Here is an 18,570-nt window from a genome sequence, read left to right on the forward strand (position 1 = left end):
TCTTGTTTTTTCCCACCACCAATTAGGCTTTCTTTGGGTGGTACATTTTGCTAAGAGCCACTTTACTGTGAATGTATTTTAACAGGAAGAATAAGGGAAAAAAAACGGAAAAAATTTATTATATTAAAACTCACGTATTGTATCTGCCCATATGTCCCGGTTATTACACCGTTAAAATTATGTCCCTATCACAATGTATGGCGACAATATTTTATTTGGAAATAAAGGTACATTTTTTCCGTTTTGCATCTTCACTATTTACAAGTTTAAAATAAAAAAAAAAAATAGAAATATTTCATCTTTACATTGATATTTAACCACTTCACCACTGAGGGGTTTTACCCCCTGACCACCAGAGCAATTTTCACCTTTCAGCGCTCCTTCCATTCATTCGTCTATAACTTTCTTATTACTTATCCCAATGAAATGAACTATATCTTGTTTTTTTTGCCACCAATTAGGCTTTCTTTAGGTGGGACATTATGCCAAGAATAATTTTATTCTAAATGTGTTTTAATGGGGAAATAGGAAAAAATGTGGGAAAAAAATATTTTTCAGTTTTCGGCCATTATAGTTTTTAAATAAAGCATGCTACTGTAATTAAAACCCATGAAATGTATTAACCCATATGTCCCGGTTATAAAACCATTTAAATTATGTCCCTATCACAATGTTTGGCGACAATATTTTATTTGGAAATAAAAGTGCATTTTTTTCAGTTTTGCATCCATCCCCAATTACAAGCCCGCAGTTTATAAAGTAACAGTGTTATACCCTCTTGACATAAATATTTAAAAAGTTCAGTCCCTAAGGTAACTATTTATGTTTTTTTTTTTATTGTATTTTTTTTTTTTTAATTACAAAAAAAAAAAATAAAAAAAAAAATTGGGGAGTGTGGGAGGTAATGAGTTAATTTATTGTGTAAATGTAATGTTTGTATATGTAAAATGCTTTTAGGGTGTAGTTTACTATTTGGCCACAAGATGGCCACAGAGTGTTTGTTTACATGCGACCTGTAAGCGTCCGGAAGGACGCTTACAGGAAGCAGTAGGAGGCTGGGAGACGCACAATGATCTCGCTGTTTCTGAAAGAAGCAGCAGATCATTGCGGGGGCTAGATCAACGAACGGGAATGGATTTTCCTGTTCATTGATCTCCGGGCGAGCGGGCGGCGACGTGCACGAGCGGCGGGTGCGCGCGCACGAGCGGCGGTAGCGCGGAAGGTACGGATTTCTCCGTCCCTGGTTTTTTAGGAGGGAAAAAAGGAGCGGAGAAATTCGTACCGCTGGGGGTAAAGTGGTTAAAAAAAGTTTAGACCCTTAGGTAAATATTTACTTTTTTTTATTGTAATTTTTTTTTTTTTTTAAATATTAAACATTTTATTTGGGTATTTTTGGGAGGGTGGGATGTAAACAGTAGTTTTGTAATGTAAATGTGTGTTGAGTTTTTTTTTTACTTTTAGTTGTTTTACTTTTTGGCCACAAGATGTCGGCCATGAGTTTGTTTACATGACGTCACTCTAAGCGTAACATACGCTTAGAGAGACGCATGGGGGACACAACAGCCAGAAAAAGCAAAGCTTCCGAGAGAAGCTGTCACTTTTTCTGCGGGGGAGAGGAATCAGTGATCGGCACCATAGCCCGATTCACTGATTGGCTGGCTAATGAACCGCGGGCCGGGAGCGTGCATGCGATCGGTCGCGGGAGCACGCGGACGCGCACATGGCCTCCTGGGCGTAGCTAGTACGTCCAGGAGGCCGAAGTAGTTAAAATAACTCTTAAACATTTTACAATTGAAAAAGTACCTAAACGTTGGTGAAAGTGCTATCAAAATTATTTTGAGCATTTTCTTGTTTGCTGGTGGTTTAAAGAGACACTGAAGTGGAAAAAAAAATAAGGTATAATGATTTGTATGTGTAGTACAGCTAAGAAATAAAACATTAGGAGCAGAGACAAATTATTATGGATTCCAGTACAGGAAGAGTTATGAAACTCTAGTTGTTATCAATGCAAAACAAGCCATTCAGCTCCAGGACTTTCAAAGTGGCAGAGAGCTCTGTTATCTGAAGTTTATTGTCAGGCTTTTTCTTCTGCAGAGAACAGTTCAGGACAGGTCAAAAGTTCACAGGCTGCTCTGTAAAAATCATTTAGAATGCTGAGTAGAGGGGAAACTGCAAATATTAGAGAATGATGCAATGTTATAAAAAAACACTATATAACTGAAAATAAAAATATGAGGATATTTGCTTTGCTTCTAATATTCTAGTAATTATCTGTACTACACAACCAATTCATTACATCACAATTTTTTTTCGCTTCAGTGTCTCTTTAAAAGGCATTTTACAACAAGGTGTGAAAATATCACCTGGGAGACAACCCAGGATAAAGCATGAATTGCATATGGGCCGCTGTGGTGGAATGAATTTATGATAAGTTAGTACCAACCTGTTCAGCCAGAGCCTCCATAGGCGTTATGTATACACAGCGCCCCTCTGAGTTCTGTAGCAGCATTCGCAGAATGGCAAACTCTGCACATATAGTCTTCCCACTGCCAGTAGGTGCTCCCACAAACACGTTGTCATCACTGTTATATATAGTGTTAAACACTAAAAGGGAAAAAGAAACTTCATGTGACAAATGATTTTCCACTCACACAAGCAGGATCAGTTTTAAAGTTCCTTCACACTTCATGCACAGCCAAGCATTTTACAACACAGGCAAACCGCTTCTAAGAAACATCATCACTTTCACCTCCCTGGTGTCAGGGCTGTGGAGTCGGTACAAAAATCATCCGACTCCAACTCCTCAGTTTATGAAACCGACTCCAACTCCAGGTACCCAAAATGGCTCCGACTCCTTAGCCGAATACTTATCAGAGCTGTGGATTTGGTACAAAAACATCAGACTCCAACGTTTATGAAACCACCGACTCAGGCTCAGGACTCCAGGTACCCAAAATTGTTCCAACGCCTCGACTGACTCCAACTCCCCAGCCTTACCCGGCGGTATGATCATTCCTGGATTTTAGGGTCTAAAAAAAGTGCACATTTTTTACACACTTTTAGACCCTAAAACCCGGAAAAAAAAAAACATGCTGCTAGAGAGCCTGCAGCAGCCCAGCACTTAATCGCTGCCTCCCTGGGACCCAGCGCTGCAGTTCTCTCTCTGTCCTCCAGGTGGCGCTGTAACCCTATAGTTAGATTGCTGGCTGTCATCATGATGACAGACTGCAATCTCACCAGAGGAATCCAGAGCCACTGAGGACATGAAGGAGAATGGCTGCCAGCGTCTGGATCCCAGGGGAGGAGAGTTAAAAAGCCTGCTGAGCACTATACTCTGCACAAGCCTCCAGGCTACACCGAGTCAGACTTGGGGTTACCGCTCCTGGCTTTTTTTTTTTTTTTCCAGTCTGACTCAAGGTTACCATTAAGGACAACTGAAATGAGAGGGATATGTAGGCTGCCATATTTATTGCCTATATAATGGATAGGAGCTGTCAGTAGATTCCAACTATCCGCTGCAAATTCACATTCTCACCGCTGCTCTGTCACTACACCCGCGCACTCTGCTCTCAGTCACAGCAGAGCTTCCGCATCTCGCTCCAGAGCAAATTCCATTGATTACTGAGTCAAAGTAATTACAGCACACAATCGGGAAAGGACGCCTCTGGTCCTTAAGGGGCCATGGCCATCCAGTCCTTAACCTTCCTGGCGGTAAGCCCAAGCTGAGCTCGGGCTATGCCACGCAGGAAGATATCTCAGCCCCTGGTGGGGCGATTTGCACCATTTAAAGTGATGTGCGCGCAGCTAGCACTTTGCTAGCCGCGCGGACAGCTTGATCACCGCCGCTCTGCAGCGATCCCCCACACGCAGCGGCAGAAGAGGCCCCCGCCAGAGCCCTGCGCTGCCCGGACCAATGAGTTCCGGGCAGCGCTATGGGCTGGATCAGAGGCGTCTGACGTCAGGACGTCGGCTGACATCCATGACGTCATTCCGATCGTCGCCATGGCGACAGGAGAAGCCAAACAGGGGAGCGCGTTATATACGCGTTCCCCTGTTTGCTATTAATGCCGGCGACGATCGCACTAGAGGGACACATGCGCCCTCTAGTGGTGTTTCATGTAACTACCACACTGGTAAGCTTTACATGAAACAAAAAAGAATTTAAATAAAAAAAAGGATTTTTGCGTATTTGGCAAAAAAAATTAACCACCAGGGAGGTTAAAGGGTTAAAGCAATATCAAAACATTCTGTTTGTAAGTAGCAGTCACACACATTCATCACCAACATGGAACGATTCGGCTTATTACACACTCACAGGAACAGTCAACTATTGCCCATTACAGAAACATTTCTCCGATGCAATGGAGCAGCAGAATGGTAAACAAATATACAGAGATGTAGTCAGCTCTGACGTTCTATAGCGTTTTATACATTCCCATAAGTAAGCACTCTATGCTTGTTCAGTGTTTTCTTACAAATATCTCACCTTGGGTTTGTATGGGGTTAAAGAATGGGAACTTATCCTGGTACAGACTTTCAAAAGCACTGTTTCTCAGGGCAGAGACTGGCAGTGGCTGCAAATCCAGCAGCTCTGTAGGTGGCGGGTATTTCTCTGGGAGAATCAAGTGGCGGAAGGAGACAGGCAATTGGGTCTCACAGGCTAGAAACACAAAACAGAGGAGTTTATGCACTTACATGCCAAATATGTATATTTATATTTTTTCTTCTCATTTTCTTTAAATCTAGAAAATAATGCATATAATAAATGAAAATAATATTTGTTCAGCGTTCCACCGGCTTGTTTGGCAACCTTCATGGGTAGTTACTAACATCTGCTATAGCACCATCATCTTATGTGATGCTTTTCCTAGTAATGTACATAGATGTGATTAATACAGTAATTAACATAGCAATTTTAAAAAGATAAAAAGGAAACTTTCCCTTCCCTTACAATTCAAAAGCTCAAAGTGTACCCGAGGCAGCGCCGGGGGGGGGGGGGGGGAAATGGGACACAGAGGCATGTTCCCTAGTCCATTACCTGCCTCTGTGTACCCTATGCTCCACTCTCTGCCCCCCGAACCATGCTGTAACTGCTCAAAGTTGCCGACATGCAGCTTGTTGGCAATCTCAAGGGGGAAGGGGCGTCCCTCGCAGGAGAGGAACTCCTACAAAACACCCACTCTGGGCATCTCAACTCCTCTCACTGGCCCTTTGCTGCCTATTCCCTGCGTTTCTGAGCTCTGAGCTTCTCAGATGAGAGCACAGAGCTTTGAATGCAGCATCATAAGCCCTGAAACCAAAAGTAAGCCATTTCAGGGGGGTTGGGGAGCAGCAGGGATGGACACTACATGATCCGGCTTACCCCTCGGATCAGGTATGTTTTTTTATTAAAAAAAAAAAAAAAAAAAGCTCGACTTCTCTTTAAAATTAAGGTCTCACTTTATTGTGGTGTAGTAGAGAGAAGATTGGCCACTATGTCTGCAGACTATTCTCTTGTAATGTTAAAGACTTGTTTTCTGCACAATATACTGTAGAAAAATGAAAAGTGCAATAAAACTAAAGGAAGTGATAAGTACTGAAGAGGACACTCACATAACCAGCGGTCTGACACGACGCGGATGAAGTACTGTGGAGGAAGAGGCTCAAACACTGGCACAAAGAAGGTGACAAGATGCTCATCCTGGGCATATTTAGCTTTGAGGAGGAAATACTCATGGTGCAGAATCACTTCACTGTCTACATCTTCCACCAGAATCCAGAACGCCTCTGAAGACCCATGGACCTGAGGGACAAATCTGTGTGAGACTAACGGAGACAGCACAATGAAAAAGCGTCCACTGATTCCTTATGCTGGAAGCACAATTGTTTGCATTGGTGGAGTGGATTATTTCAAGATCAGTTTGAGGCAGGGAACACACTTGTCTTTCAGTTTTTTGCACGCGTTTTTTTCTGCGTACATTTTCTGCACACCAAGTGTGTTTCTATGCAGGAAAATGCGCGCCTTTTTTCACAGCAGCTAATGAAATGGATACAGAAAACTGACAAAATCTGCACAATCATGATGCAGAATGGCAGTTTTTTTTCTGTGCGTGAAGAACTAGCCGATTAACATGAGTTCTCAGTTTTTCAGTGCAAAAAACACGCACGAAAACTGTCAAGTGTGTTCCCTGCCTGAGGTTACATTATTGGTTTATTTTACACCAACACACTCTACTGCACTTTACCAAATACAATGAACCATTGACAATGCTTACTGTACCAGAAACTGGATTTACAATGTACCATCAATTTAACAGTCAGACACTTGCACCATAGTCAGTTCATGTTAAACTGCAAGAACAGGTGAAACTCGAAAACAAAGAGGAACACCAGTGAAAATAATGTAATAAAAGTGCTTCATTTTTACAATAATTATGTATAAATGATTTAGTCAGTGTTTGCCCATTGCAAAATCTTTTAAATCCCTGATTTACATTCTAACATTTATTACATGGTGACATTTTTACTGTTGGCAGGTGATGTAGCTGCTCCTTGTTTTTTAGGCAGTTGGAAACAGCTGTAAACAGCTATTTCCCACAATGCAGCAAGGTTCACAGACAGGAAACTGCCAGGAGTATGTACTTTTCTTGTGGGAGGGGTTTCTTGTGGGAGGGGTCATACAGCGCCCCCTGATGGTCTGTTTGTGAAAAGGAAAAGATTTCTCATGTAAAAGGGGGTATCGGCTACTGATTGGGATAAAGTTCAATTCTTGGTCGGAGTTTCTCTTTAAATATAGTGCAAAAGTTCATTTATTTCAGTAATTCAACTTAGAAGGTGGAACTAAAACATAAAATAGACTCATTACATGTAAAGTGAGATATTTCAAGTCTTTATTCGTTATCATTTTGATGATTATGGCTTACAGTTTATAAAAACTCCAAAATCAGAATCTCAGACCATTAAAATATTGTGAAAATGTTTAATATTCTAGGTTCGAAGTGTCAGACTCTAATCTGCCAATTAATCTAAAACACCTGCAAAGCGTTACTAATTAATATATTAGTGTCACCCTTTTAAGTTGAATTACTGAAATAAATGGACTTTTGCACGATAGTCTAATTTTTCGAGTTTCACCTGTAAATTGTGTGACTATAGGCAGAACTGAATACCCCCAGAAGAAAAATACTAGTAAGTTTATTTTTTGCTTCTATGAAGAATAGCTGCAAATATGGAACAAGCCAACTCTAGGCAGGTAACAGCCTTGGTGGGAACTGAGCCAAAACCCCCAAAGCTGCAAAACCACAATGCCAACCATTGAAGTCATCATCAAATTGCAACAATGTTACCGACACCGGTGGTGGAGGCAACTTCTTAGAAGCAATAGATATCATGACTACACTAATTTACTTAGACTGATACCATGTGTTAGGTTACTTCCTAATTCATTAGTGTTTACCTTGTCATCCCACTGGAAATCTGGGGTAATGGTCAGCTCCACTTTCAGCGTGGAACGAGTGATGGGCTGTAAATGCACAGACAGATCCAGCTTGGGGAACAAGTGCACGTATTTATGGATGGTCTTCCCCATTTTAGGCATCCGAATCAGCTCACCTGCAGAAAGAAGAAAAAATATTCCACGAGGAATTAAAAAAAAAAAAAAAAAAAAAAAAAACGGAACTGCTCACGGTCATGTTTATAGCCTTAGTGCAGCTAATGGTTACTTGTGGGAAGAGCTGAAGAAGCTCTTATTGTCTTTGGGGTCAATGGTTTGTGGGGTTATGTAACGCTGGAGGGGAGACGTTCTAGGGTGAAGGGCACACAGCTAGGGAAGGAGAAAGGTATACTTACAGAGCAAACTTAAAAAAAAAAAAACCTTGATAAAAGACTTCAACACATTTTTTCACCAAAAACAGCATGCATGCAAATAATATAGGACCATTATAGCACTGCACACTGATGAGATTGGGTACAGTTTTAGTACTGAAAAGTCCAATGTTATGCCTTATTGCTGCTTTGCACAATGAGGAAATTCACAAACTCATGCAAAGTGTGGGTAGGACCTGACACAATAAATACAAATGCATAAACAAAAATGCATCTGTCCATGTGCAATAAAGTTCCATACAGCCCTAGTATAAGGTTACTGTACATAATTAAGATTACTTTATATGTGGGTTATAATTTTTTCCATCTCAAAAAAAATAGTATAATAGGTTGACTATGACAAATTCAAGTACTCGCCAAGCTCAACTAAAGTACTCCCTGGGGTATGCATACTATGAGTTTAGAATCTAAGTATGCAGCCTGGTATTTCAGAGCAGACAGATGGTGAGAAATGTTAAGGCTTCAACTGATTATTAGGAAACTACTAAATCCCTAGAGAACTTAAATGATGGCCAAGGCACAGGAAAAAAGTTGGCCATTACTTCGCTGGTGCTGTTTCCAGGCCTCCTCCCCCAGTCTAAGGTCCCTCGATGACCTTCCGGTCCCCTCGTTTGATCCGACATCAGCTGACTCAGCAGCGCGTCTCTTTGATCGCGTTTGTGTGCGGGCATGTTCTGCACAAGCAAAGTCGTGAGTCCCAACAAACTGCATACACAGCACTCCCTGACAGGAGAGCGTAATAGAGGATGCACACCACCGGGTCAGAACATGTGCCCCCCAACCAGATCGCAGACTTTACTGGCACTGATAGCCAATTAACGGAGGAAATTGGGAGTACAACAAGGGATCTTAAAGACTACAAAAATCAACATGACTGCTTTAAGAATGAGCACTGTTCAGCTTTGGGTCTAGTGTGACTTAAGTATAATAAATCAAGGTAGAAAATGCACGCCTCTAAATCTGTCAAGGCTACTCACCTATTTCATTATGATTTAAATCATAAAGACGTTCAAAAGGGAAATTCTTCTTTTCAATTTTCTTTACCACTTCCTCTGGAAGTTTCTTGAACTGACGAAGAGGACACATGGACTGCCACCTGTCAAGAAAGCTCAACCTTTAAAACCATGTATAAGAAACATAAGACAGCAGAAAAGGAAAATAATCTGTACTTCTTACATTCTCTTGTCGATCATCTTGCACAAATTCAGAGTCTTGTCTGTAAGCTGTGCCCATCCTCTGTTCAAGACGATTTCAAATATCGCCCGCATGAGACGCCCTGCAGACTGAACACGAAACAAAGAGCTTTGAAGACATACCCAGGTGCTACACACATTGCTCAGACAATATAGATGGTATACACTTATTGTAAAGTTGGCCACTACTGGTCCAATTTCTAGCGAAAAATCGTTCGAGCGATCAGAAATTCTGATTGGACGAAAAATCATTCACTACACCATCAACTAACCAATCATTGCTTTCTATCTATTACGACCAACAAGAAAATCCAAATTTTCGTTCGACGAAAATTCATTCGGGCGACATTTTTTTCACTTGTTCATAATCGATTGTGTCCACCAATGGAGGTTATTTACAACCAATCCGATCAGAATTTCTGATCGCTCGAACTATTTTTCACTAGAAATTGGACAGTTAGTGGCCAGCTTTACTCTGCAGAACTCCTCTGTTCTGGTTTCTGACCTTGTGGGACTAGATGTAAACCTCGGCTATGCTGAAAACGCTCACTTTTAATTCCCCTCCATTCTTTTAGTCCCACTAAAGAACTATTCTATTGCAGGCTACCAGTAATGATGAGCTTAAAATTCTAATTTGCATTACATTTTTTGCTGTACAAAAAACAGAATAAGCAAGGGCTGCATAGGAACTATGCACAGTGTTAATAAGAATCCGATGTAGAAATTGACTTTTTTGTGCTCCACATTTATTGGAAGTAGCAGTAGCTGAACTGTGCACAGGCTAATTATTAATAAACCTCTAATTAATCAAGGTGTTAGGCCAGGGTTTGTCATCTCAGTTCCTCAAATACACCCAACAATGCATGCTTCATAGACATCCATAGAGTAAGGTGATGAGCTCTGCTGAGACACTAATTAGTGCAAAACACGCACTGTTGGGGGTACTTAAGGACAAAGTAGAAAAACCCTGCATTAGGGAGCATACACACCTTTGATGGATGTGGACCCATCCCATTGGGCGACATCACTGGGCCCGGGCTACACAGACGCATGCCAGTTGCTATGCAGGGAGGCGTAGGGGCGACGGAGCAGGCATGCACGACACCATGTGGAGGCCATGGGAGCGATGTGAACAATGGAATGCACATCTGTCCGGTTGTTGAACTCGTTGGGGGAGAGTTCATCCACCGGACACATCGCTTGCATGTCACGAGCCTGTATACACAAGCCTGATTATCGGCTGAGGCGGTTAAAGAGAAACTGAAGTGATAAAATATTGATCTATTGGATTTGTATGTGTAGTACAGCTAAGAAATAAAACATTAGCAGCAAAGACATAAGTCTAATATTGTTTCCAGTGCAGGAAGCGTTAAGAAACTCCAGTTATCTATGCAAAAGAGCCATTGAGCTCCACGACTTTCAGTCGCGGAGAGCTCCCTCTTCTGAAGCTTATTATCTCAAGTGTCGGTCACTGTATTTTTTTTTTCTGCAGAGGATAGTTCAAAAGTTCACTGGCTTGCTCTGTAAAATCATTTAGAATGCTGCTTTTTTTACGCTTCAGTGTCTCTTTAACAGCCGCCTCTGCCAACTTTAATCAGGCATGTGTACGAGCCTTTAGAAGCACAAGTGTCGAACTCAGTCCTCAAGGCCAAATCCATGCCAGTGTTTAGGATGGACAGAGAAATAAAGAAATGTGTTCTACTTTATGAACCACACCTCTCCTGATTAAAGGGGAACTTCGGCCTAAACAAACATACTGTCATCAAGTTACATTAGTTATGTTAATTAGAATAGATAGGTAGTACCGTATAATCTCTTACCCATCCTGTTTTAAAAGAACAGGCAAATGTTTGTGATTCATGGGGGCAGCCATCTTTTTGGTTGAAAGGAGGTGACAAGGAGCAGGAGACACAGTTCCAACTGTCCTGTGTGCTGATTACCCCTCCCAGCTGCACGCGCTAGGCTTCAAATGTCAAATTTAAAAAAAAAAAAAAAATTGCACCACAACAGCAGAAAGAGAACAACTAAATCAGAAATCCCATCATGCTTTGCACAGCATCAGGGGAAAAAGCCCGGGCAGTTTTCTTCTGTGCAGCTAAAAATGAGGTTTGTATAAGAGAAACAAAGTTCTGATGCTGTGAAACTGTTAAAGAAACACAAAGCCTTTTCAGTGCTGCTGAGTCGATTTTTAGTCCGGATGTTCACTTTAAGTCTCAATAAGTTTGAGCTTTGCCAAAAATGTGTGAGGACTTTGGCCCTCAAGGACTGGAGTTCGACATCTGTGCTAGAGAAACAGACATTAGCCTTTCAAATAGGATAAGCCCTCTGCAAAAATCCTGTTCTGCCAATTTCACTTAGGCTGCTTTCACAGTGGGACGTTACAGGCGCACGTTAGAGCAGCCTGTAACGCAGCCCACCGCACAGTAATGAAAAATCAATGGGCTGTTCACAGTGCCCACGTTGCGTTACATTGTAACGCAAGACGTCAAGACAACGTACTGCATGCAGTACTTTATACGCGACTAAGCCGCGTTAGACTGCTTGCACATGCTCAGTAATGTTGGGGAGGAGGGGAGAGCGGCCAGGCACATGGCTAATTAATATTCACTGCACTTTGTGACATGTGCAGTGTTTACTTCCTGGAGTGGCCGCTCTGTGCAGTGATTGGCTGGCGGGACCACGTGATGCCGCATGCGTCCAAGAGTACGCATCACGGACGCCAGAGTGAGCTGCACAACGCGGCTCACTCCGACGTCCACACCAGAGAGCACCAGGCGTTGCGTTAGGGGCACGTTATGCGACCATAACGTCCCCTAAAACGCAACGTCCTGGTGGGAAAGTAGCCTAAATGTAGAGAGGACAAAACAAAAAAAACTGATGGAATTTTACATTACACCTCTATCTATGAGCATATAGATGACTAAGGAAAGACAGATGCTGCACCAATCAACTTCTGGGCTCATAGTGTCCATAAGACAGCTCTTCACCAAACATCTCATCATCCTGTATAGAATTAAGTACTACTTCAACAAGAGGCATTAGTGAAGAGGAGTTAAATCAAACATTGGTGATACTACGTACTATCCATACCATTTTTATTTTTTTTAAATAAACTTTCATAAAAGTATCACTGAAAAAAGCAAATGAAAACTTGACATAAGCACATGTATTCTCTAGCTATAAGTAACCAAACAAATGTGTTACTTGCTGAGGAATCACCACACATACCATACGAAACACTAAACATTTGAGAAAGAACTTGAATTTTCTCTGTAGGACTGGTGCAAACTGTATGCAATCTAATGTTTACAGTACCTGTGTGACGTACACCATATCTGCCATCAGAGCAAAGCCTTCCAGTTTCAGCTGTGAGATGAAGGCCTGGAGCAAAACATTGATCTGCAAGAAGGGGGAGAAAGGCTTAGCTAGGACCACACAGATGGCTGAAGACTTCTCTATATCCAATATAGCAGCAAACTGTGATCTCACCTTAGCACTTGGCTCCTCTATACTCTCCTTCACCGGGATGGGCACTCTCTCCAGAAGCTTCTGCAGCTCCAACTTCTCCTCCTGAAAGATGGATTCATTTTGTTAGAGAGAAAAAATACTTATTCACCTTATGGCCAGCTTTAGAAATACATGGACAGTCACTGGTACACTGTTGTATATACAGCTTGCTGGTCACTCACCTCTCTGACTGTGATATTCTTGAACTCAGATGACAATGAGAAAACACGGAACAGCTCGATCTCACTAAGAGTTGGCTTCAGCAGCTGATTATAGGTCTGCACGGATTCATTGGTGATGTAATAATGACTGGCAATACGCCCCAGTTCCGTCACCTAGAAAGAGAGCAGTTAATGGATTTGCTCACGTATAACCTATGCATGTTGAGAAACTAATTTCCCCAAACACAGCTTTATGTGCATTTCCTTTTTACCTGGAAGTTTCCTGTCTTCTTATCATACTTCATCAAATTGTTCTTGTCCAGCATGAGAGCTGCTGTGTGGATCAAGTCCAGGCGTCTCTGCTCCAATAAGGGGTCAGTTTTGAGATCATCATGGGAAATTCCATACAGGTTGGGTGACCGAAGCATACGAATATACAGGTAAGTGTAACCCAGCCAATTTACAGCATCCTACAAACAAAGACAAAAGAAAAACACATGAAATGAGTGAACAGGCTTTGTTTCACATCAACAAATACAAATTCTGAGTTGACCAGGCCATTTTTTACAATTCAGCACAATGCAGCTTTAAAGAGGATCTGTAACGTCAAAACGTCCCCTGAGGGGTACTCACCTCGGGTGGGGGAAGCCTCCGGATCCTAATAATGAGGCTTCCCACGCCGTCCTCCGTCCCTCAGGGGTCTCGCTGCAGCCCTCCGTACAGCGGCGACGTAAATATTTACCTTCCCGGCTCCTGCGCAGGCGCTCTGGTGGCTGTCGGTTCCGAAGTAGGCGGAAATACCCGATCGCCGTCGGGTCTGCTCTACTGCACAGGCAAAGTGTCTCCGGCGCCTGCGCAGTAGAGCGGACCCGACGGAGATCGGGTATTTCCGTCTATTTCCGAGCCGAAAGCAGCCACAGCGCCCCCGCTGGAGCCTGCAAAGGTAAATATTGATTTGACAGTCGGGTCTGTCGCTGGCTGTTCGGAGGGCTGCAGCGAGACCTCCGTGGGACAGAGGACGGCGTGGGAAGCCTCATTAGGATCCGGAGGCTTCCCCCACCCGAGGTGAGTACCCCCCAGGGGAAGTTTCTGATGTTACAGAGTCTCTTTAACAGTTCACTGCAGGGCCATACAACTTAGCACACAAATGAACCATGCCATCGCTGCTGAAATTGTAATTTTTGTCTTTTTATTTAATTTTTTTTTCTTTTATTACTCCCACCTTTCCTCCCTCCCCTCGAGATCCAATCAGCATGATCTCCTCATAGGCTGATGCCTACGAAAGGGATTAGTTTGTGAGCCACTCGAGGGGACAGCTCAGTGACAGAGCTGTCCCAGTACATCGCAGCGCAGTACAAAGTAAATAACAGCTTTTTTTTCCCCTAACAGCCTGTCAGTCGAGATTGCGAGCTGGCAGGCTGATCACAGAGGTCCGCTCCGTGTCTCAGCAGGGAAAGATCATGCATGCGGCAATGTTCCCTGCTAATCTCCGCCCCAGGACTTACATAGTTGATGCTAATCAGCATTAGGCGGTCCTGGGGGAGCCATTCTGCAGCCGCCAATTGGCGTGAGGCGGTTGCAGAGTGGTTACGTAAATCTGTAAACCAAACAACAACAAAAAACCTCCAACTCGCCCGTGGGGAGTACTTACCTTAGGAGAGGGAAGCCTCTGGATTCTAATGAGGCTTCCCCCATCCTCTGGAATCCAGCACTGGCAGCCCCCGAACAGTGGCAAGGTAAATATTCACCTTCCTCGCTCCAGTGCAGAAACGGCTTTCTGATAGGCTCCGACTGAAAAAGCCGAGCCTGATCACGTCTGCTATACTGAGTAGGCGTCACCTGCGCAGTACAGCAGATTCGATTGGGCTCGGCTATTTCTGCCAGAGCCCATCAGAAAGCTGCTTCTGCGTCCGCACTGGAGCCGGGGAAGATAAATATTTCATCCACTACTGTACCTGCACCACAGCCGACAGATTTTTCTGGTGAAGAGGAGGGGGGAAGCCTCATTAGAATCCAGAGGCTTCCCCCTCCTGAGGTAAGTACTCCACGGGGGCTGGGTCTCTTTTTGTTGCAGTGTCTCTAATTTGTTGGACCTCGCTGGCAAGAAGGGGTGATACAGACGTTAGCCTGATCAGGTTTATGCTACTGCACAGGTGGCTCACACCTGCAGAGCAGCAATGACCAGAACCGGTCTGGCATTTTCCAGAGAAAGCCAATCGGGACGGTGCTAATGCGCCTGCTGTAGACAAGCTCTTTTTCAGGGGTCCCAGCACTTGGTCGGGGCTGCAGAGGAGGACGAGAGAGGCCTGTTTAGGATCCAGAGGCTTCCCCGTTTTGAGGCAAGTACCCCCTAGGGGCCTTTATTTTTTCTGCTATGGGTACACTTTAAGTAGCATTCCCACGATTCTATTAATCATAACACTAGATAAAAAGTCAAACACATACCTTTGCATTTTGTACATTTCCCAGGACCACCTCTGCGTTCAGCATGTCTGGGAGTTTGGCCACCATCTGGCTCTCAATAGGCAACTGCTGATTAAGCAGGGAGAGATAATACTGCAGCTCTCCATGTGATGTGATAAGGATACCTTCTCCCTTTGTGTCATACTGAGGACGCCCGGCTCTACCCAGCATCTAATGAGGGGGGGGGGAAAGCAGCTCATCATTACAATGGTACAGCAAACAGATAGACGGACCATGTAATTCTAAACAGTACAGTCATAAAAATAAACATACCTGTTGCATGCCCACTCAAGAATTTTTTTTATCTGCCCTCCCAAAACAATTATGATCCTCACTCCCAAAACTAGAGTATATTTACCTACCGGGGTCTTCAACTTCAGGTGTTGTGACCCCTACGCTAACCTTCTCTAGCAAAAACACACACACACACTTATACTGACCTGCAGGATATCCAGGGCTCCCAACTCAGTCCATCTACCCTTTTCTGGGCTGTAAACCTGAGTTCCTTTGATGATGACTGTGTGAGCTGGGAGATTGACACCCCAGGCCAGCGTAGCTGTAGAGACCAGAACCTGCAAACAAAAACATACTTTAACCACCTTTATGTAGAATACAAAGCATCTTAGGAAATCATAATCATATATACAGCACGATTATTTACTACACCTCAATGTCAGCCGTCCAATAATCAATTTGTTTTACAACTAGAAAGTCGCCCCTTTACAAGTATTCCTGCAGAATGGGAACTAAAAACTGTTCCTACATTTAAAAGATCTCAACTCACCTGAATGTGTTTATCTGCAAAAAGATCCTCTACCAAAGTCCTGTCTACACGAGTCATTCCCGCATGATGGATGGCGAAGCCATATGGAAGGAGGTCTTTCAGCTCCAGGTTCTACAGAGGTGAGAGGAAACACAAATGTTTAGAAAAGAAACAGAACAGAGGTGCAACAAGACGAGAGAGAAAGAGAGAGTAACTTGCCTTGCATTGCTCAGCCTCTGTACGCAGCACCTCAGTAGATGCAGATCCTTCCCGCAGGAAAAGACCCAATGTATCCTTCTCCAAGCACATGTCTCTTATGGCTCGGGAGGTCTTGCCAGTTTCTTTTCTGGAGTGGACAAACACCAGCACCTGGGAAGGCAGGGAATAGTTTACTCATACTGGGACGAAGGCAAACATCTACCCAAAACACATTCTGTACTGTGTGGAATGGTACAAGGAGATATCTCATTACATCTTTTTGCAGCTCCAGCACTGAAACATCGTAAAGCCGACCACACACACAATACAATTAAAAGATCAGATTTGACCTCTGAACCTTTTCTAGCCATCAAACTACACCTTTGAATGATTTATAAAAACATGGCAGCCCTGGCTTTCTGCAGCAAACCTTTTGGGACTCCGATCCAGGGTCTTCTCATTATGACCTTTATGTTGCTCCTCTGTGCCTGCCACCATCTGACTGTATTAATCCCCTTCCTTTATTACCACGCTATGTGCGGTTTACTACTCCTGTATTACTGCATATTGTGTAACCGCTTTGTGTTTATTGTTCCACCAACTTTTCATGATAACTTGTCCCTTTCCGGGGATTACTGAACTGCTGTACTGTAACCATTTTATATATTAATAAAAAAACAAAAAACTTTAAAACTAAAGATCTGATTTCATGGCAAGTCAATAAAAATGATCGGTTGTACAGAAAAATCTAAAGTTTTTTTTTATTTTTTTGAGCAAGAAATCTGATCAAATGTCCCACTTTTATCAATTGGAAATGTCTCATTTTTTTTGAAAATTGAATGGTGTAGGATAGATTGTTTTGATTTACAGACCAAAGCATTTTTTTTTGAGTTTTCAGTCATATTTTTTCATAAATGGAGAAAAATTTAACAAGTGTGTGATATATTGGTCAGATTTTTCAAATGTTACAATCAGAAAGTGATTGTAATTCTCAAATTGAAAAGAAATATATAAAAAAAAAAAAAAGAAGAAAAAAAAAATGTATTGCATGTGTGGCCACCTTAACACTGCACAGAGTTTCTAGGTTCTCCAAGAGCCTGCGAGGGTTTCCTCAGGGCACAATGAAAAACGCATAACCGCAAACACCCGGGTAACTACCCACTACACACACACCTGGTTTTTCCCAGCATGCTCCATGATCTTCTCATACACAATCTCATTCATGATCTGGAAACGTTTGATAGCTTTCTTTTCTGTGATCCCGACATAGGTCTGCTCCAAAGGTACTGGCCGGAAACTGAAAAAGGGGAGGAAATATAATTAAATTTACAACAGGACTACAGAACTAGAACAGCCATATTCCCTTCCCAATAAAGTGACACTCATCTAACAAAGACAATGACCAAGACATTTTTTCCTGCTCATCCTCTTAGAATCCGAATTGGCAATGAATAAAAAGGACCCAAAATAGAAATAAATAAATGAAAAAAACAAAAAACAAAAGCTACACCCCCAAATGTTTCTCTGTTATTTCATTTAGCCCCTTCTGTGCTGGCCTCCAGATGTATTCTGCAGACAAGCCTCCGCATCAGCACTGCTATCTGGCCTAATGCAGTATTTCGTGGCTACATGAGCCACTCAACGGCCATCAGATTAATACCAACAATATCATGGTGGCAAGTGCCATGAGGTATTATGGGAGGGGTTCCATCCCCCCCATCATGAAATTGGCGTTTAAAGTACATTGGTCATCACTTTGTCACACCACGGTCATCACCCCCATCAGGGCGGCACAGTGGCGTTGTGGAAAGCACTCTCGCCATGCAGTGCTAGGACCCCCAGTTAAAATCTGGCTCGGACACTGCACAAAGTTTTTTATGTTCTCTGAGCTTGTGTGGGTTTCCTCTGGGTACTTCAGTTTCCTCAATACAAAGAAAACAGGTTAAATGGTTTTCTCAAAATGGCCTTAGATTACAATAGGAACATAAGACAATGACTATGGTAGGGACTACACTGTGGGCTCCCTACAACACGTAAAAGCATTGCAAAAAAAATGTAGCACTGTATAAATTATACAACAATAATGATGAGGTTTTCAATCTATAGATAATTGCACACCTCCTCAGATACCTAGCATTGGGTTCTGCAAGTCAATAAAGCAACACCGGACTGTCTTGTGTTCCAGAGTGATTCCAAAGATGGGCGTCTCCATACTGTGAGTGCGTGAGCGCGCATTCGCAAGTATGGAGCCACCAGTCTGCAGGAGGTTTCAGGGACACGAGTGCTTCTGAAGTCTCCCGAGGTAGCAAATTTAAAACGGGGGTGAAAGCCCTGGAATGAGGGGCACAAGAGAAGACTGGGAAGGCTCTACAGGATCCAGAACCTTCCCTGTCTATAGGTATCAGCCTTTTTTATTTTAACT

General features: G+C 42.9%; 1 protein-coding gene across 1 annotated transcript in view; it reads right to left on the reverse strand.

Moving 5' to 3' along the window:
* The window catches only part of SNRNP200 (small nuclear ribonucleoprotein U5 subunit 200), an 87,571-nt gene that overhangs the window by 32,479 nt on the left and 36,522 nt on the right, over positions 1-18,570 (reverse strand). Inside the window, exons 16-30 of the mRNA XM_068274847.1 lie at positions 17,322-17,445; positions 16,170-16,319; positions 15,972-16,082; positions 15,628-15,759; positions 15,170-15,358; positions 12,997-13,194; positions 12,746-12,898; positions 12,546-12,626; positions 12,372-12,455; positions 9,040-9,146; positions 8,841-8,959; positions 7,436-7,590; positions 5,593-5,782; positions 4,487-4,660; positions 2,444-2,604 (exon numbers count right to left, since the gene is read on the reverse strand). Coding sequence (XP_068130948.1) covers positions 2,444-2,604; positions 4,487-4,660; positions 5,593-5,782; positions 7,436-7,590; positions 8,841-8,959; positions 9,040-9,146; positions 12,372-12,455; positions 12,546-12,626; positions 12,746-12,898; positions 12,997-13,194; positions 15,170-15,358; positions 15,628-15,759; positions 15,972-16,082; positions 16,170-16,319; positions 17,322-17,445 — 2,128 coding nt within the window. The remainder of the gene's footprint in view (positions 1-2,443; positions 2,605-4,486; positions 4,661-5,592; positions 5,783-7,435; positions 7,591-8,840; positions 8,960-9,039; positions 9,147-12,371; positions 12,456-12,545; positions 12,627-12,745; positions 12,899-12,996; positions 13,195-15,169; positions 15,359-15,627; positions 15,760-15,971; positions 16,083-16,169; positions 16,320-17,321; positions 17,446-18,570) is intronic.

This window comes from Hyperolius riggenbachi, chromosome 3 (genome assembly GCF_040937935.1).
Source record: "Hyperolius riggenbachi isolate aHypRig1 chromosome 3, aHypRig1.pri, whole genome shotgun sequence".
Lineage (NCBI taxonomy): Eukaryota > Metazoa > Chordata > Amphibia > Anura > Hyperoliidae > Hyperolius > Hyperolius riggenbachi.